Source organism: Vicia villosa, linkage group LG3 (assembly GCF_029867415.1).
Source record: "Vicia villosa cultivar HV-30 ecotype Madison, WI linkage group LG3, Vvil1.0, whole genome shotgun sequence".
In the NCBI taxonomy this organism is placed as follows: Eukaryota; Viridiplantae; Streptophyta; class Magnoliopsida; order Fabales; family Fabaceae; genus Vicia; species Vicia villosa.
In genome coordinates this window covers 56,334,512-56,355,778 of record NC_081182.1, presented here as the reverse complement: position 1 = coordinate 56,355,778, position 21,267 = coordinate 56,334,512, and the positions used below count along the sequence as shown (strand labels likewise).

The 21,267-nt window shown below is 36.6% G+C and overlaps 3 protein-coding genes across 3 annotated transcripts; 1 reads left to right on the top strand and 2 right to left on the bottom strand.

The window, feature by feature from the left end:
* Positions 1-752: 752 nt before the first annotated feature.
* Positions 753-1,469, bottom strand: LOC131655813 (uncharacterized). The gene is made up of 2 exons (XM_058925620.1): positions 1,241-1,469; positions 753-1,096 (listed from the first exon to the last, which is right to left on the bottom strand). The coding sequence occupies exons 1-2, from the start codon at positions 1,357-1,359 to the stop codon at positions 949-951; spliced, it is 267 nt and encodes an 88-aa protein (XP_058781603.1). The 5' UTR covers positions 1,360-1,469; the 3' UTR covers positions 753-948.
* Positions 1,470-9,812: 8,343 nt separating this feature from the next.
* Positions 9,813-10,673, bottom strand: LOC131658106 (uncharacterized). Its single transcript, XM_058927440.1, has 2 exons — positions 10,209-10,673; positions 9,813-10,118 (listed from the first exon to the last, which is right to left on the bottom strand). The coding sequence occupies exons 1-2, from the start codon at positions 10,671-10,673 to the stop codon at positions 9,813-9,815; spliced, it is 771 nt and encodes a 256-aa protein (XP_058783423.1).
* Positions 10,674-19,571: 8,898 nt separating this feature from the next.
* Positions 19,572-21,121, top strand: LOC131658105 (uncharacterized). Its single transcript, XM_058927439.1, has 7 exons — positions 19,572-19,725; positions 19,809-20,076; positions 20,156-20,246; positions 20,324-20,451; positions 20,538-20,628; positions 20,704-20,860; positions 20,951-21,121. The coding sequence occupies exons 1-7, from the start codon at positions 19,588-19,590 to the stop codon at positions 21,119-21,121; spliced, it is 1,044 nt and encodes a 347-aa protein (XP_058783422.1). The 5' UTR covers positions 19,572-19,587.
* The last annotated feature ends 146 nt before the right edge of the window (positions 21,122-21,267 follow it).

Below are 21,267 nucleotides of genomic sequence, written 5' to 3'. Positions count from 1 at the left end.
TTGCATGTTCAGAGAGAAGAGTTGGAGGCACTAGAGAGCATGAGTGAACTACTTTCCTAAGCTCAATCCTATATCAATTATGAAGAGAAGCTACTAGCCAGAAACTTTGAGAAGAATAAGACATTTGAAAATGGAAAACAAGGAGATAACAAGTGTCATGAAGACGGAAGATTAGGAGAGGAGCGATGGACCTCATTCCAGGTTCTCATGGTATACTTCATTGAACACTCTGAAGAGGTACAAGGATTCTCTCCAGAAATTTATATGACAAAGTGACTCACCGCACATAAAGCGATTGAATGTACGAGTAAAGAAAACAATATCAATAACAAAGAATGTCGCAATTGATGGAGGTGTCTCTTCATAACCTTTGTCTCGAAGGATTGTCATTTTATTTCGTCAATCACAAGATGGTTTGAAACACCAAAGATACCATCTAAGAGAACCAAGAGGTAAACAATCGTTGTTGCTAATCAATCAAAATTGAGAACCAAATCCAAGCAAGAGACGTTATAGGCTTTAGAGACTGCGAGAAGGTAGAATGTATCCCAAAGAGATATTTCAATGGTTCATAATAGCAACCATGACCAATTTGGACGCCTCACCTCTTATTGACCAAGGAAATTATGTGACATTATGTATACTAAATTTTTTAACAAGTTGGGCCTAATAAGATATATTATTTTGTCTGCAATGCAAGATCCTTTCTATCAACAATATCAAAGAAAATTAAAGAACACCAACAACAAATGTAAATGTAAGTATAAGTTTTTACTCTTAGACAAATTGAATGTCATCCAACAAGAAATTACACCATCATAATATATCTTATCTGAAAAATCAAATCCCTTTCTCCTACTTCTCAATTCAAAATAACAGAAAGCCAATAATATTAATTACACCCAGAAATCAAATTTTCTAGTATACAAAGCTTGGCATCTGTTTTACTTAGTTTGGGTTGGAGAAGAAGCCGTTGACGGATGGCATAATCTCAGTGCTCTTGCCACGGACAAACTTCCTGACAATGTGTTGTGAATATTTCTCACCCTCGGATTGATTGTCAAGAATTCCTGCAGCTCTGTTCTGTTTGGTTACCCTGAAACAATAATCAAATTTATGAATTCAATTATAGATCAGAAAAACCCCAAAACAAACAGCAGCACAGCATGTCAATAAGTGCACAATGTTATAAACATGATAGTAAGTCAAAATTTGAATAGACAAAGTGAAAGATGTATACCTGACTTCAGGATTGGTGGTTATGTTTCTAACAAGTTGCATAGCGCAGAGACCAACAGCCATACCAACTGGCACGAAAAGTGGGTATACCTCAGGTCTGATCCATCTGTTGGGGGCCATATTGAGAGAAGAGATGCAGGAATTGATGAATAATGCTAAGAAAATGCCCCGCTTCCAGAAGAAATCAATGGAGACGGAGCAAAATTGGAGAATGAGAAATGTGAATTGGGAGAATTGGGGTTTGTGAAGTTTATATATGTGAACATGACAGCGAAAAAAGGGCATAAATAATAGAATAAACGTGAAAATTGGAGAAGCGTGTGTACCAAATGTAAGATTAGGTCAGCAATGTACAAACTTCCGCTTGTTTTAATAGTAGTTGCGTTGAATTCAATCAATGAATGTAGGGTCGGCTCCCTATTTTATTGGCTTTTAATTTAGGTTTTTCCTTTCGTCGAATGTTCTGTTTAGTTCCGTCTTTTTCTGTGAACTTCTTTATGCCAACGTGATATTCTATTATCAGTAATGTTTTTTTTAGTAAGAAAAAACTTGAACAAAGAAACACAAAAATATATGTATCATTAATTTAATGGATAATTTTTAATTTATTATAAATTAAATGTCCTTTTTAATAGGGATCATAGGATGGTTGTGATAAAAAATGGTTGAGATTTATTCTTATTTTTCTCGTTTTCACTTTTTCTTACTAATAAGCATTTTCCTTCTATTATTCAACTTACTTCTTTATTAGGAGTAATATAAAATATAAACAAATACAAATAAATATAAAACCAAGTCTTATTTTTTTTTAAAAATTTATAAATGTGAATAATTTATTTATATCATTATATAAATTTAAATAAATGTTACCGTTAATAATAAAATTATAAATCATCTGTTTATACTTATTTAATTCAATTAAAACATATAGTTGAGTTATAACACTCACTCGAATTTTATAATATTTATTTATTAAATCATTTTAATATGTTGAAAAACTGTTTAATCCATATAATAAAAGACAAAATATGATAATTGATGTGAGTCGGCTAAAAACTCAAATAATTAAGGCTCACTTTAGTCTAAATTCACTTCACTTGATCTAAGATATAAAGTAGTTCACATAGAAATCAATGTACATTCTTTGATCTAACTTGGTCGTTAGAGTGCTAATCTTGCAGATCCACTTTGTGCCGTCGTATAGGAGATCAACACAAGTGATTCAAGACCTTCAGTTCACCAACTGCATCCAATTCTAGTTCCAAAACGGAACAGTGGCACCGTCTGTGGGAATCAACTTCTGATTCCTGTATTTTTCACGATTGCTTGTTCACTATTCAATTCACCAATTCACAATCTTCACAAATAACTGAATAGGAGAGATCAAAATCGAATGCAAAGACTCGTCGTGTTCGATTGATTCATCAAGTTCCAAACCTTTGATTCCCGTGAAAACTCTACAAAGTAAGATTAACGAATGATCTTGGTTCCAAATTTAGTTGTACGCTAGAGTTACCAGAGAGCATAGATAATCGCCTTCAAGATCATACTAAAGATTCCTGATCATCCTTCTAATCTCGCATTACCTCAATTATCCGCCGCTAGCTCGATACTTGTAACACCCCGATATCCGCTACACGCATCAACCGTGTCGGCCAACTGAGCATGTCACCAGCTTAATCAATACTCCCCCTAGGTCCGCTTACCGGCTGCCTAAGAAATATTGTTTTTGCCTCCCGCAGGAATCAAACCACGTACGTACCTAGGGGTTAAGTACGTATTCATAGCAATTCCTGCTACAACTTGAGCTACTAGCCATTCTTGCCCAATTCTTTTATTCCTATTCTTTTATACTTATTCTTTTGTATATGTGTAATACTTTTGTTTGTTGTTTGTGATCTTGTTGTGGTTTGCTTCAAGTTGAGGAAGCATGGAGAAATTTTGGAGATGAGTGTTTCAACATGCATTTGTACGGTAATGATTAATTGAGAGTTTTGTGCATTGTCGAGGTATGAGTTTATCGCTTTCTATACTATGACATGTCCACGAAACTTAGGCTTTTTACAAATTTTAGGTCATTCATTCTTTTGTATACCTGTTAATTTGTGAATCACTTAAGTTCCTACCATTTTTTGTGAGGTAACTTTCCATTGTTTACATATGCTGGAGACCACAATTCTTGTTTTAATTGGATTTTATTATGTTTAATCTTTTGTTTGTGTTGATTGTATAAATGTATGAAAGTGATCAAGGCAATTTTATTTCATTTTGAGCACAACTACCTTGGCCAAATAGTTCAATTTACCTTGAGAGTGTGTGAGCATTTGTTAACCCCTTTGAGCTTTTTGTCCACATCCATGTTATTTTTGAACTTAATGCTTGTCTATGAGTGTTTGGTTTTCCTTTTTGTATGGATGTTGAATTATTTTTTCTTGAGCCCTCAACATTGTGTTGTTGTATGAATTTTTATCTTGCCTTAGAAAGTAGGGAGTATTCATATTATGATGTGGTTGAATTCAATTTGGGGAGAGAATGGTTGTGCACTTATCTGTTTGATTGTTATGAGGTAGAGGCTAAGAAAAAGAAAAGAAGAAAAAAAAATTGAAAAAGAAAAAGAAAGAAAAAAAATAGAAAAAGAAAATCCTTGAGAAAGGAAACAAAAAGAAGCGTGGAATAATGTTGTGCTAATAGGTTATGTGATTGGTTTGAGAAATTTTAGGTTGATGAAGAAGTTTGATTGAAATTTCATTGTTTGAAATTTTGTGGAAGTAATTACTCCCTTAGGTTTAGGCAAGTTTTTGTTTCAATTAGCTTTAGGACTTATCCCTTGTTTGTTAACCAAGCCACATTACAACCCTCAAAGTCCTTGTGATTCTTGCCTTTGTGTTTTCAACATGATTTTTGGATGAATGCATAATTTTATCTTTTGTTTACAAGATTGTGTGTGAGTGAAAGTACCTTATTTTGTGTGTTTTTCATCTACCGATGATTGTTTTGCTAGGTGTGATTCATGGGTGAACTTGTGTTGTTTTAGAATGTTTGGCATGATTTTTGTATTTAGTCTTTGTTTTGTGATTATATTATCGTTGTAGGATAGTGGTAATAAATTCTTAGACTTGTACGTTTCTCAATTTTGATCCGTGCAATTATTTTCGTTTTTCAAAACTTGTTGATTCACGATTCTTTGATTTTTGTTTTGTTTCTTCATTGTTTGAGTGACCATTGTTTGAGGACAAACAACGAAATAAGTTGGGGAGATTTTGATAAGTGCAAATTGTATCTGTTTTTGTGTATAAGTTTTGTTGCACTTATCTATTCTTTTTGACAATATCGTTTGAATAAACGTCGTTTTGTTGTAAATACGTTTACTTTACGGATTATTGTATTTTATTGTAATTGTGTACCGTTTGATAGTTTTAATGTCTTTTTGTAGGTATTCTTGCATGTTTGGAGTCTCGAGTAATAAAGTGTCGAAGGCACGGCTCCGGATGCGTGTTTTGAAGAAATAAAGAGCCAAAGTTATGTCAAACTCGCTAAGCGCAAATTCAAGCGCGCTATGGCCCTTTTTGTGTTCCTTTGGCAGTAACTTTTGCTTCGCAAGATCGCTTAGCCAGCTTTTTCTCGCTTAGCCAGATAAGCTCGCATAGCCAGAAATAGCTCGCTTAGCCAGATCAATTTTTGTCGTTTAGTGTAAAATATCTGTAAATAGTGTACGGATTAGTGGAAGCTCGCTTAGCGAGATCTGTGTGGCTAAGCGAGGTTTGCGAGTTCAGAATTGTATATATGTTGTAAAATCAGATTTTGTTAGGTTTTATCATATCTTCTTGGACAAAGTTGAGCTCTGATCCATTCTTTGTAGTTTAGAGGTTCACGCAACATTATTGGGTGGTTCATCATGTCGATTAGTAGCGGGTGGTCTCCGATTGTGCCGATAACACAAGAGGTTTTTCCTTGTTTTTCCTTGTTAATCTGGGGATCGTTTATATAGTTGCTTTACAAATCATTATTGTTGTTGTTCTTGATCTTTTTGCTTCAATGCTATGGGTTTGTGTTGTTTTAGAAATAGACATCATATATCTTGATTAGGAATGATAGCTATTGGTTTCTAAACTCTAGACATAGATTTAGGGCCAATAATCTTAATGGGTATCGAGTTTAATGTCTCTATGTTGTTTGTGTCGATTGAGACATCACTGATGTGAATAGTATGGTTGAGCTTTCGTCGGTGTTTCAGACATGGACATTGATGTGGCATCTCGAATGATGCCCGGTGATTTTGATGCGTATTGTGAGTGTTGAGCGATAAGATCTTTAGATTTAAGTATTTGACGGGTTGAGTAGAAATACGATTCCATAATGAACTCTCTTAAGCTACAATAGATTGTTTATTTGCTTATTTGCTTTTATTTACTTTTCCCGCATTTACTTTTCTGGACCCAACCATGAAACTTAGAACGTGAGATAGTTGAACGGCAGTTTTTTCTACCAATCTCTGTGGACTACGATACGATATAACCTATATCACCCGGTAATAATAAACATATTACTTTTTGCTTGCTGCTTTACCGCTTCAACAGTCTCCGATGTTTATAACCATCTTTTCTTATAAATATTATCTTCATGAGATTTTATTTCATCACCCCGCGTCATGAAGAAATTTGTTTCATCATTTTGTCTTGAATGATTTTATTTCACATTTAGTCTTGAATTATTTTATTTTATCATTTAGTGTTGAATGATAGTATTTCATCATCTAGTCTTGAATGACTTTATTTCATTGTGTTGTCTTGAATAATTTTATTTCATCATTGCTCTGCCATAAGCTGTCCCATCACAGACTCACGTGGGCAGGGTGGAAAATTGACCTTTACTTTGACGTTTCTGGAGACCGTGATCGACAAAGGTTCAGTTCTCCTTCCTTGGACCTAGATGAAAACTTGTTCAAAAGCTGATGTGTTCTTGTCTCCACCACCTACCAAGAATGGGGTGTGCCAACTGCACCTTTGTTTTTGTTGTTTAGATGTCTCGCCGCTTTAACCGTGTTCCCTATTCTAACCCAACACAAGTTCTATTATTATTAATATTTAATTTATTATCATTACATCATATAGAATTTTCCGATCTGCATTCATAGAGTCCAGGGGGAAACTTAGCTAAACTATCAGTTAAGCTTTGTAGTATTCCATGTTCTTGGGATGGGCTCCACGAATATGATTTCATTAATGTCAGCTCTAGTTCAAGTGTTAGTGTAACACCCCTCTAATAACCCACGACAATTAAACAAATATTAATCAGAGTAAACATGCAAGAGGTGTCACAATTCATAAAATAAAGAATACACCCGTTCGACACATGTCATGCATTCACTGAAACATCTGAAATTATAACTCATTAATTAAAATCATGTTTACACACCAGAATTGAATTATCAAGCCAACATTCATCATTAATGTATCAGACTTCAAACAACATAAATTAATAGTTATAATCAAAACTCCAAAACAACGCGTTCCCAGTGTTACTTCTACCAGAGCATGACACCGACACTATAACTAAAAACCGACTTATGAGCTAATCCTCACCAAGTCGCGCCGCTATCCTCAATCTGAAAATGACAACAAGTAAGGGTGAGTCTCATCACAGTTAACCAATATTATTGCATCACAGATAACAATATATCATAGTTATATCATTCACCCAATCGTTTCATATTCAGACACATCATACTCACACATCTACGAACATCAAGTCATCACATAACATATATTAATCATGTTATAAGAAAAATCATGCATATGTATGAAACTGACACTATGCATGTGGTACCAACATCACCAGTGGGAGAACCCACCGACCGATCTATCATCAACCAGATACGGCCGTGCCAGCACAGATTCCACACAATGGGAATCCTGCCCTTCACTGTATCCTCTCATCATTAGGATACAACCCTCATCAAATGGCTATGAATGCATGCAACACATATATATATATATATAACATACCATCATCATCATCATCATCATCATACTTTGAGTAGCCTCATCTATACTCATACATCATCATTCATCATCATCATCATTAACAAGTATGTTCATATATATATATATATATATATATATATATATATATATATATATATATATATATATACACACAATTGCACCATTCATTAAAATCATACAACAATAAATCATACAGATTCGCCAGTTCGAAAGTTACACGCCATTAACCTTCAAAAACCACAAAACAGCAAAAATCTGCAGTCACGCGTACCATACGCGTACCAACAGAGGTCAAAAACCACACAGCACACACCCATACGCGTACCATACGCGTATGAACAGAATCAAAATTCCACACAAAACAGGCACATATGCGTATCAACAGCCCATACGCGTACCAACACCATGCCATACGCGTACCAGCAGAAGGGCACATTCTGGTGCACCATGGGGAGCGTACCATACGCGTACCACAACCCCCATACGCGTATCATACGCGTACCATACGTGAATGGACAGCAGTTCCAAAAACCTGTAACTTACCCATTCGTCTTCCTCGCGAGTTCATCTGCACAGTCTGCGATTTGGGTCTCAGAAACCAAAAAATTCACATACTAACATCACATAATTCATCCAACAATCACAGTATATGATTCTATAATTGATTTCATTCATCATACCCTAAATCTACTCGGTTATTAGGGATTTAACCGTTATAGATCTAATCTAAATGATGAACACAAACAGAAAATCCAGAATATAGAATCAATTATCCAAACAATACTCCTAATCCATACTATCATCCATAATACGATAATAAAGATTAAATGGAGAGTCTCCCCTTACCTTAGACAAGAGTTCTTGATCCTTGGTCTCTCCCTCTACAGTTCTCCTTCCCGTTCCTCGTTCCCAAAACTCCTGTTCTTTCACGTTCTTTCTTTGTTTCCCAAGTCCCAATTGTTTTATGAAAATAATAATAAAATTAGTAAAAGGTTTATTATATCACCCCCCCCTTCTTCTACTATTTCCTCACATGGCCCAAATGCCATAAACCAGTATTTATCCATTATTTTCACAAAATCCTTAATAATTCTAACTATTAATTCAATATTCCAATTAAATTAATATTAAAATTATACGGGTGTTACAGTTAGCTTTAATTGTTAATAGAGCAAAACGAGATAATCTTTATTGAATTGAAACAGCCGTTAAATACATAAAATATGCTAACTGCAAGCTATAGAAACTGCTATTCCTAATAAATAGGCATGACTCAATCAAAGCCATGACTCTAACAACTAAAGCTTAAAACTAGGAGTCCACTAACAATATTTATTATTCTGCTAATTATTAATTCAATGCAAATAATGACATATTAATCCAACAAATCCTCCCCTAAACTCAACAGGATCAATGTTGAGTTCATCAGTAGTCACAACATCACATTTTAGCCACTAGCAGCACTTGAGCTCTCCTTCACCATATCAGTCGAGTTCCCAACTCCTAGCCTGGTTCTTAGTGACTCAAAAGTCTCGAGTTTTACGGCCTTAGTCATAACATCAGCAATTTGAGCATTTGTACTACAATACTCTAGCTTGATCACTCCTTCCTTGACTAAATCTCGAAGAAAATGAAGTCGCACGTCTATATGTTTACTCCTTCCATGTAACACTGAGTTCTTGGATAATTTGATAGTTGAAACATTATCATACATTATTGTTGTTTCACCTTCAACACTCTTCATCCAGCCCATCTGTTCAAGCACATGTCTCAGCCAAACACATTGGGTTGCACAAGAAGTTGCTGCCACGAACTCAGCCTCGGTCGTTGATAGGGTGACTATAGGTTGTTTCTTTGATGACCATGAAACTGCACCACCGGCTAAAAGGAAAACATAACCACTAGTACTTCTCCTATCATGCACATCCCCTGCATAATCACTATCGGTGAATCCAATTAAAGACTTACACTGAACATCCCTTTTATACCAGATGCCAAACTCCATGGTTCCCTTTAGATACCGCAATACCCTTTTTGCTGCATGCATATGATCCCTTGTTGGCTTGGCCATATATCTACTTAGCAAACTAACCATATACATGACATACGGTCTAGTTGCTGTTAAATACAGAAGACTACCAACCAATTGCTTGTACTCCGTATCGTTAACAAGACAACCATCACCTTCTAGAGTCAATTTGCTGCCCGGAACAATAGGATTATGCACATGATTGCTTTCCAAGAGTCCAAACTTCAGCAACAGGTCTCTTGTATACTTCTTTTGGCAAAGAAAAATTCCTTGCTCAGCTTGACCGACCTCGACTCCCAGGAAATACTTCATTTGGCCTAAGTCAGACATTTCAAACATAGCTTTCATGCTTTTCTTGAATGGTGTCACCATTTGATTATTACTGCTAGTATACATAAGATCGTCCACGTATAGATTAACGAGCAGACAATCACCTTATTTCTTTTGGATGAACAAAGTGTGTTCATATGGACACTTTTCAAAACCAACCTCCTGAAAGTAATGTTCAATCTTGCTATACCATGCTCTTGGTGCTTGCTTTAATCCATATAAGGCCTTCTCCAATTGTAAACTTTGTCCTCCTCCCCTGAGATCACAAAGCCTGGTGGTTGCGTTACAAAAACTTCTTCTGTGAGATCACCATGGAGGAATGCACTTTTCATGTCTAATTGATAGACAGGCCACCCGTGATGTGCTGCAAGAGCTAGCATGGACCTTATAGTATCCCACCTTGCAACCGGAGCAAACACTTTATCATAATCTATTCCATATTGTTGAGCATACCCCTTTGCCACTAATCTTGCTTTGTATTTATCCACTTCACCATTCTCATTTAACTTGGTTTTCTATAGCCATTTAACACCAATTGGTGTTGCTCCTGAGGGTAAGCTAGTCAACTCCCAAGTGTCATTTTTCTGAATGGCTTGCATCTCCACATTCATGGTTATTCTCCATTTTTCTGCCTTCACAACATCCTCAAAAGCAATAGGATCATCACTATCCACTTGCAATGCATACTGATTATTTGTATCAAGCATGATGTTGGCCATTTCATATGCATCATGCCAACCCGGTTTTGTGAGTACTCTTGGACCCAATTCAAAACTTTGAGCATTTGAATCATTTATTATTTCATCTTCTGAACTCTGTGCACTTCCCGACTTGTTCGAGCTTAAATCAGTCAGTTCATCGACCACTTTGTCTCTTGGTGGCACAATCTGAGCAGCCATAGGTGTTGTAACAATAATATGCTCCTCAGATTCTTCTTCTAAATCATTTATATCCTCTTTATAACCTTCCCACGTGAGGTGAGTTTCAGTACCCACTTTCTCAGAGTCCCATTCCCAACCTTTGAATTCATCAAATGTAACATCTCTACTCACCAAAACCTTTTGAGTCATTGGATTGTAGACTCTATAGGCTTTGGATTCATGGGTACTCCCAAGAATACACATTTGATACTTCTATCATCTAGTTTCTTTCTTTGTTGATCAGGTACATGGACATAGCTCATACAACTAAATACTCTCAAATGATCTACTGCAGGCGAAAATCCACTCCAAAGCTCTTGTGGAGTTTTATATTTACAAATAGTTGTGGGGCTTCTGTTTAGCACATAAGCTGCCCAATTAACTGCTTCACACCAGAATGTGCTGGGAACTTTTGTGTCAGCTAGCATACATCTCACCATATTTAGTAAAGTTCTATTTTTTCGCTCGGCAACTCCGTTTTGCTGGGGTGTTAGAGCTGCAGTTAACTGCCTCCTTATTTCATGCTCTTCACAAAACAATTTAAACTCGGTGGATAGGAACTCTCCTCCCCTATCTGTTCTTAAGCTCACAATCACATCACTGGACTCCTTTTCAACTTGAGCTTTGAACTTTTTTAATATACCAAATGCCTCTGATTTGGATTTCAAGAAGTAAACCCATAATTTTTTTCTAAACTAATCTATCAGAGTGAAGATATACCTGTTACCACTTTGAGAAGATGGGGTGATCGGTCCGCACAAGTCAGCATGTATAAGCTGGAGTCTTTTGGTGGCGTGCCATAAGCTTTTCTTCGGAAATGATTTTCGGTGTTGTTTTCCCACCAAACATATAGTGCACGCTCCATCTCCATCCCGAGCCTTAATCTTCGGTAGACCCTTTACCATTTCTGACTTCTGAAGCGTCTCCAACCCCTGATGGTGAAGGTGGCCAAATCTCCTATGCCATAAGTTCAAATCGTTGTTTCCAACTTCGGTGGTGTTCAAACACTGTACTTCTCCCGAGTTAGATGCAACTTGAGGAGTAGCATGTAAAATAAACATCCTGTTGCTCTTCATTTGAGTTTGGAAAAGAAGCCCCTTTGTATTATGAAATATCTTACAAGAATTATCCTTGAGAAGAAAAACTAGGTCCTTTTCGAGCATTTGACCCATGCTAAGCAGGTTGTTAGTCAATCCAGAGACAAAAAAAACATTATGTACCTTCAATGGAATATGATTAACATGCATATTGACACTCCCTTTTCCTTGGACTTATAGTCTCATACCATTCCCTAGCTTTACAATACAGGTGAAGGAACGGTCAAGGCTAGAGAACCACTTCATTTCTCCACTCATATGATTACTACACCCCAAGTCGAGGAACCACCATGAATCATATTTATCGGTCGAACCATGAAAAGTCATAAGGTTGTTAAACTCTACCACATCAGAATCTACGGATGCCATAAGTAGCATCTCCTCATGTATTGTATCATGGACATCAGTGTAATGAACCTGATAGGTCCTTTTAGGACATTCATTCTTGAAGTGTCCTAACTTGTGACAATGGTAGCACTCCGTCGTTTCTCTATTCCTGAATTGACCTCGACCCCTGCCTCGTCCTGGATAGCCACTTCTCCCACGTCCACGACCTCGATGCGCATCAAATCCAACCTTCAAGGCTTGATCTTCAAGAGACACATTCCTTTTAAACTTTTGTTCATGTACAGGAAGTGAACTCTGCAATTGATCAACAGTCATGACATCAATATCATGAGACTCCTCGATCGAGCAAACAATGTAATTGAATCGCTTAGTGAGAGTTCTTAAGATTTTCTCAACGATTTTCACATCCGTCATCAGCTCTCCACACTTGCGGATGGCATTAGACACAACCATCACTCTCCCAAAGTAATCGTTGATCGATTCCCCTTCTTTCATTTCCAGCACTTCAAACTCTCGTCTGAGAGCTTGCAAATGTGCCCTCTTACACGAGCACTTCCTTGGAACTTCGTCTTCATGGAATCCCATAACTCTTTAGCAGTTGCTTTTTTGAGATATTGTCTTCAATATCGTCTTATCAATACTGCTAAATAAATAATTCTTGGCCTTAAAGTCCTTTAGCCTCATTTCTTCATGGGTCTTCTTTGCATCAGCAGACAATGCCACACCAGAAGCAGTTTCTGTAAACCATATGTCCACCACAGTCCAATATTCCTTTGACTGCAATAGATTCTCCATCAGAAGACTCCAATGATCGTAGTCGCCATCGAACTTGGGAATGCACGCTCTTGCAAAGTTTTCATCACGCATGACTGCACTAAATTGATCCTCACACACTCTTATGTTTGCACTCACCAGAGAGAACTCTCACTCTCACTATGTGTTTCCCAAACCCAGATTCACTCAATGATCGAAAGTTTTGTTAAAGCTCTGATGCCAGAATGTTAATAGAGCAAAACGAGATAATCTTTATTTAATTGAAACAGCCGTTAAATACATAAAATATGCTAACTGCAAGCTATAGAAACTGCTATTCCTAATAAATAGGCACGACTCAATCAAAGCCATGACTCTAACAACTAAAGCTTAAAACTAGGAGCCCACTAACAATATTTATTATTCTGCTAATTATTAATTCAATGCAAATAATGACATATTAATCCAACATTAATTTGGTAAGGTCATTCCCAATTCGTAGCGAGCTTCCTGTCTCTATTGCTCGTTCCCTCGATAGAAATGGGAAGCTTTATTTTTATTTCATCATTAACACGAGGTCGTCAAGCTGGAAGCTTTAAGGCCTGACTTGTTTGTTGTATTTTTTCGCAATTGCTTGCTTTATGATGGTGATAATGATGACATAGGTTACTATCTCTTTTAGGAGGTCTATTTATTCCCTAAGGGTATATTATCCTCAAACTAAGTTCTCCTATCTCATCTGAGATGCCAGGATGGCAAATTCAACCCCATGAGTAGTTATGAAGGGGATTTCACCCATCCTCCAACTAAGTTCTCCTATCTAAACTGAGATGTCAGGATGAAAAATTCAACCCCATAAGCAGTGCTGAAGAGGGTTTCACCCATCATCGAATAAGGAATGGTCATGTATGCTCAAAGAACATGTGGGATTTCATCTTCCTAGTTTCCATTGGCTCCTTTGAGTCTCCTATTGAGCCCCCTCATCAGAACCCTATTTGCTTCCTTTGCTTTCACATTTTTTTGAGGGTGTTCTATCAACGTGAAATTATGCTTGACCTCTAGATGTTCAAACAAATTCTTAAAAGACCAAGGCAATGTGAACATGTCTGTTTTGGATGTCTTTATGCTTCTGACACTGTTCACATTTTTTCCACATATTCTTAGGCTTTTTAGACCATAAGTGGTCAAAAGTATCCTTCTCTGAGAAATTTATTAGCTAGGGCTATGGCTTTGAGCTATTGCCTGGATATTCCTTTGCGCACCTCAAAAAAGGTGTACGTAACTTCTTCTCCTTCGAGGCACTTCAACATAGGATTGATAGGCCCATTTTGTATAATACTCCTCCGCTCATGAAATACAAATTGTCTCTTCTCTTTAAAAGACTGAATTTGGTTGGATCGATAGGTAGCTGTCATACCCCAAAATTTGCTCATGCTATTTCTCTTATTCAAACTCAAGTCAAGGTACAATGTTCAAAGACACCCTCTCCTAAACAAAGTTCCAAGAATTAGGGTTTTGTTGTTCTGAGGGAAAGTCATTGAACCAAAAGCTCCAAGACATCTCATATGGCTTATGATGCCTCAAAATTACCTCCATGATAAATTTCAGGTCTCGATTCAAAAGATTGATCACTCAATTGCTCAAACGATCAATAATCGATTGGTTGATATACTGATTTTTTGTCAACATCATCATATTGAAGTATCATTCACCATTTGATCAAGAATTGATCATGGTTCATCAAGGAAAGATCAGAAATCAACAATTCCAAAAGTTTCTAAATTAGGGTTTTCATAGGAGAAAGTCAACCCAACTTTGACTAGCCATAACTTCCACATGGAACATCAAAAATTTCCCATCCAAAGCTCATTTTGAAGGAAATTGAATTCTCTACAATTTTGTCTCTCACATGCAAGTCTAAAAATGCACCATTTGAGAGATATGAGCTAATACATTACAGGTCCTTCTAAAAGATCGCAAAAAGTCAATTTTTCTCAAAGCTCATAACTTGGACATGGTAGACTCAATTGAGATGAAACCAAAAGGAGCCTTTAGAGGACTCTTTAAGCTTTCCAAAAAGTCCTAGATCATCTCCATGTGATAAAAATTGAGAGAGTATTGGCTTGCGCAAGTTGGGCGATTTTGAGAAAATGCATAAAAAGCAAAATGATAAATTTTGATTTGTTGACTAAATGGGCCTAAGATTTCCATCTCAAACGTGACCATGGCCCATATAATAACCCTTAAACCCATTATTTTATTTTTATGATATTTATGTTTATTTATTTGAATTTTTATTCATTTAAATATTAATAAATCATGTAAAATATAAAATAATTAGTTTAAATCAAAGATTAATATTCCCAATCAAATCCAATCATCCAAATATACTTATTTTGATGGAAAATTCGTGGTGAATGTGATTGAACCAATATTGAGACTAAAAAAGAAATATTTTATGCAAAAAAAATCAAAGAAAATTTCAAGCAAATCTCATGCTTTTTCTCCAAGTTTCTCAACCCTAATCTCTTCCTCTATATATACCCTAGTCATTCTGCAAATAAGGGGACGAAAATCCTGCTTCAAGAACACTCTCCAAAACTCTCAAAAATTCAAGAAGCTAGGGCAAAAGTCGAAATCCCTGTGGCAGCCACTCCCAAGTCTTTCCAAGAATTTCAATCCATTCCTAAGGTAACAAAGGGTGAGAATGAATGGTTAACCAAGCTCTTAGCGTGATCAAAACGCGTGTATAGCATTCTTCATGTTCATGCACTTTCAATTCTCATACCACGCATATTATTATGTTTCAATTGGAATTAATTGTTTGTTTGAGTTGTTAGCATGATTCAGAGGGCCTCTGGGCCGTTAGTTGGAAAGTTCGAAGCCTGTATCAAGAATCGCCATTGTTAGGGCTCAAAGAAGATCTAACTTTGAACCTACGTCTTAGAACGTTTCCGGCCAAGAAAAGACCATGACCGTGACCGTAAAGCTTCGTTAATTGGTTCTGGGCGCTTGCTTTGTGCTCTTAACGTGCTGTTTTTAGTTTTTTGGCACTGCAGGATTAGCTACGAAGAACTCATCACGAAACCGTAGCCAAAGTCCAAGCCAATTCGTAGCTAAATACTTGCAGAATTTGAATGAAGAACATGATGGAAGGGCGTGGCACGTGTAACGACGTGGTTGGCTAGTCAAAGGGGCTGCTCTCTCTCTCCACGCGTGGCGTGATTCTGCTGGCCGGTCAACAAGTCTCTTGCCTCTCTCCATTTTCATTGGCTGACGCTGGAAACAGGGGCCCCACGTTGACTGGGGGCTCTGAACTTTCCATTCCATACTTGTTTTTTTATTTATTATTTATCATCCATGCTATTGAAATCAATTAATGCGCAGCATAGTGGAAGAGAGATATATGGTTTCAACCACTAAAACCTGGGTTCGATCCCAGCTATGTGCTATGTTTTTTTCTTCAAATTTACTTTCAGATCCGGTATCCCCCATCTTGCGTGCGACTACCATGTGACTGCATATATTGGCCGTAGGATTGCTTTCCTGGCTGATCAAATGCGTGTGAACTTGCGTCCTCACCATATACCTTCACAGCTCCTCCACACAAGATCAGAGCTGAGTTTTCTACTTCTTTATTTATTTATTTATTTTTTGTTTATTTTATTCCTCTTTTATTTGTTTTCTTTATTACTTTCAAAGAATTTTGTTTTATTTTTTTTTTTATTTAAACTTATTATTTATGCGTATAAAATTATATTTTTTTGGCTTTAATTTATTTAATCGAAATTTCGATTATAGGTATTATATATATATATATATATATATGTATATTAATTTATTCACTTTACATGTTTAAATCTATGGCTTTCAACCCTGATTTTATGTTAAACATTTTCATCATGACCACTAAATCATTGTTAGGTAGATGTCATCCATTAACTTAGTATCTTTTTTTCCTAAAACCTCATTCCCTAGAAAATCAGGGTTTGCCCTGAATCTTTTCAAAAACCTCGTGTTTTATTTTATTTTATTTATTTTTAACTATTTTATTTAGGGTTGACCTTTAAATACACTAACATCCTTTTTCTTTATGCCCAACTTTTCAGGGTTACCTCAAGATCCTCTGACTACGCGCCATGCCAATAAAGCTAAGTCTTGATTCTACACTCATTTAAATATTTGTTATTTTGCCCTTTTATTTATTTTAGGGCTTGCCTTCAAAATATAATGAACTCGGCATACACTCATCTTTTTCTGTTTGCCTTTTAATTTTCAGACAAATCAGAACATTCAAGATTTTCTAATTAATTATTGTCCTCTTCTTATTCTTTGCCTTTTAATTCCCCCATCCCCGCAGGTGTTTATTGTAATAGCGTAGGAATTTGTTTTCTGCCTTTAATTTCCGTAATATTAATTGCTGTGGTTAGTAAATTAGGGAGTGCAAGATCATCAATCAAACGTTAGATCACTAACAATACAAGATTAAATATTCGAACTGAACCACCTGATTGTGCCACACACACACCTTTAGGGTAATCCCTCTCTGTTGCTTTATTGTTGCCTGTTGCCTCTAATTGCACTAAATAGTCAAAGTCCCTCGATTCCGAGGATACCTAAAGCAAAGGTTGCCTTATTCAATGATATCATCAATTTTGTCCCTCGAAGCTGCCTCGGTAAAAGATGATTGTCCCAATTGCTAAGGTATCCTCGCATGATGTCTAAAAAGATTAATGACTATTATATCCTTCCCTTAGACTACCTGCCCTCTTTATGGCATGGGACAGTCTTATGGCGAACGATTATTCTCGATGACCCTTCTACATCCAGTTGAAAGACTTCCTGCCCTCTCATGGTATGGATAGACTCGTTCGCCCGAAAGACTTAAAGAACACGAAAGACAAACTTAGGGTAGGTAGTTCTTAATTGCTTGCTCACAATCAATTCAAAAGTCAAATTTTTTTCACACCTCCTATTTCAAAACAATTTCAAAACAAGGCTACGCTTATTTACAAGCTAAAGTCCTTAACGAAATCTTTTTACTATTCACACACGACACTTCAAACTTTTCAAACAAACAAGTGAGCCAAGCAATTAAGAGCCCATGGATAACCATGGATGCAAAGGGTGCCTTACACCTTCCCTTCGTATACCTACCCCCGAACTCAAAATCTTTCAAAGGTCTTTCCTGTTCTTTTTGCCTTTCCTAATTGGATAAAATAAAAGTCGGTGGCGACTCATGCTATCCGCAACATTTCGATATAAAAGTCAGTTTACCGTATTACAGTAGCACATCATGTTCAATATATGTAATGATTAATGAGATCCAGAAAGACAACGAGGTGTCTTATGTTATTGTCGTTTCTACACCGAGAGCTTCTATGCTTGGACTCTCTATAATTCCTTGTATAAATTAGTGTTTAATACACGAGGTTTTGATGCTCGCCAACTTAGACATGACATCTAGCTTGGTATTCTTCTCCTTGGAGGCGTGTAGAATTTAATGTGATATGAACTTCGCCAATTTTTCTCTTGTCAAGTTGACATACTATTGCAATAATGGATACTTGGTTTGTGATTCTCTTTTGACATGGGATACCACCAACTATGAGTCTCTCCAAAACTTAATATTTTCCAACCCCATCTCAACTCTGAGTATGAGGTCGATGGTAAAGGTTTCATACTTATCCTGGTTATTGGCAGTGGTGAACTAAAAGCATAGGGATACCTAGACCACTCGTATGTGAACATATAATATATATATATATATATATATATATATATATATATATACGTGGGGACAACTTCTCTACCCATCACAAAAAGATGGCTAGTGTACATTCAGCCAATCACAGAACACCATTTAACTTTTACATATTTAATTATTTACTAAATAGTATATTTGTTTGTTGTTTTCAAGACATTTTACACTAAGGGTAACCTTACCCAACTTTTTGAGTTGGGTAAATAAGAATTCACACACACACACACACGCGCATATATATATATATATATATATATATATATATATATATATATATATATATATATATATATATATATATATATATATATATATATATATATATATATTGTTTCCCTTATTTCTTCCTTTTGTTCATTATCCTTTTGTATCTTGCTCTTGTGTTCTTCAAGCCAAAGTGTAACAGTCCGAGCCTTCGGCGTTCCTGGCACTGCTACCTCACGATCTTCTCTATCCCCTTCACTAGTAGAGTTTTTGCCTTTTGTGGGAATCGAACCATGTACCATGGGGTTCAAGTACATGTTCCTTCCATTCCCACTAAAGGCAACAACTCTACTAGTGAGGGGGTAGAGAAGATCGTGAGGTAGCAGTGCCGGGAACGCGGAAGGGTCGGGCTGTTACATAAAAGACGCCTTTTTGTAACAGCCTGGGTCCCTCGCAAGGCAATCCCGGCACTGCCACCTCACGATCTTCTTTACCCCCTCTCATACAATTATTTTTAAATAAATTATATGACATGATTAAATGATGAATCTATCATATAAGAAAAGTCTACCATTTGGGACTTTCTTAGGCTGTCCACATCAGCAACTCTTCTCTCAATGATCCACATCAGCTTTGGTGGTTACTACAGAATTTTTGATCCTTCAACTGCATGGTGGGCTGCGGCAGTTATGGCTGTGGAAGTTTCACCCTCACAGCTTCTCATGTTGCTGCAGTTATGTAAGGACCATTACTCTGTGCCTCTCCACGTTCCAAACTGCACAATTGCAGTAATTATGTGTTTAAATGGCTTGCCTATTTATCAGTGATTTCATTCTTCTCTTTCCATGCTTGCTAACTTCTGCGGTAATCATTCAGTGCAGTGTGAATTTGCATTATCATGTCAAGGCCTGTTGAGAGAATAGCAGAGATCAATGATGGAAAAGAGCTTTGGAAGATTGTTGTTAGGATTCACCACCGATGGAAAGTTGTCTCCAACAGCAAGGAACATTTTGAAATGATCTTTGTTGACAAATTGGTGATTACCCTGTTTATGTTTCAGTATGTTTATCATTTACCTATGTTTGTATAGTTTGAATCATTTGTTGGTTTCTGCTGCAGGGAGATGATATTCATGCTGTTGTTCCAGCACCGCATGTGTCGGTTTTCACCGAAAAATGCTTATTAGGCCATACTTATACTGTATCTAATTTTAAGGTGGTGCCTTATGTTCTGGCCTTCAGGGCATCGGGACACAGATATATGATAAAGTTTACTGCTGGAACGTCTGTTCTTGATGAAGACAAACATGAGATACCCGCGAAATCGATTTTATTTACAAGTTTTTCAGACATCATAACAGGGAGGTTTGACAAACATGTTCTGATTCGTGAGTATGGTTTTTGGTTTTTTTATTGTCTCATGTTTTGATGCATTATAGCCGTGTGAAATTAATAAATTTATTTCAGATGTCATTGGAATGGTGGATAGTATTGGTTATGCGCAGACTGAGTCAGGTGCAAAGAAGCAGCAAATTAGCATGATGTTGCGTGATCACAGGTTTGTTTTTTTATACATTAAACTGCCTCATATATGAATCATGTTATATATCTTAATGTGTTGTGATCATGGTTTAGCAACAACATGTTGAACTGTACTCTGTGGGAATCATACGCGGATCAGTTCATCAAGTTTAACAAAGTTAGGGTTGCTGCATCACTACCTACAGTTGTGTTGCTTCAGTATGCCAAAGTGAAGGAAGAAGGTTATTCCATGACTTATTTTATAAATTAATACTAAATCAAAAAAATCTGTGATAAATATATTGACAAGGTTATGTTGTATTTGCAGGAAAGTATCCTCTGTCTGTGACAAACACCTACAATGTGAGCCTTTTATGTGTTGATGCTGATTTTCCGATCATGAAAGACTTTATTGATAGGTATGTTGATAGTGTCATCCATTTTATGCAATTATTTTTTCATGTATGAACTTGATAATGATCCATGCTCTGCAGAATGCCTGAGGAGAGCAAGGTAACCCTGTCTGACCAACTTGGAGGGAATTCCCAATATTCCTCCCAAAGTTCTGAAAATCAACAGCTCACTCCTGTGCAAAAATTGTTCTCAAAGGCTGTTGTTTTGCCTATTGCTGAGATTATTCAACTTACGGATGTATGTCTTTCTATTTTCCTATATTATCGTAATTATAACCTCATTGTTTAGTGTGTCACATGTTTCTGATTTTGGCGGCTATTTGTCCAGGTTACATTTTGCGCTACTGTCGCTACAACAAAATTATTAGTAGCATCTCCGTTTGGATGGTTCTATCGTGCCTGCCATATGTGTCAATCTATAGCGCGCGGGGACAGCCCCCCCCCCCCCTTTGAGTGTGAATCTGGTCATGAAACCATGGCTGAAGTCCTTAGGTTTTAGTTGTTCTCACCTAATAGATGTTGTTTCTGTCATGTTTTTGATGTTTCTATGTTGTCAGCTTTTTTAACGGAACGACTTCTTATGATGTTCAGGTATAAGATTGAAATTGAGGTTACTCACGGGGGCCAAAGCTGCAATTTTGTCTT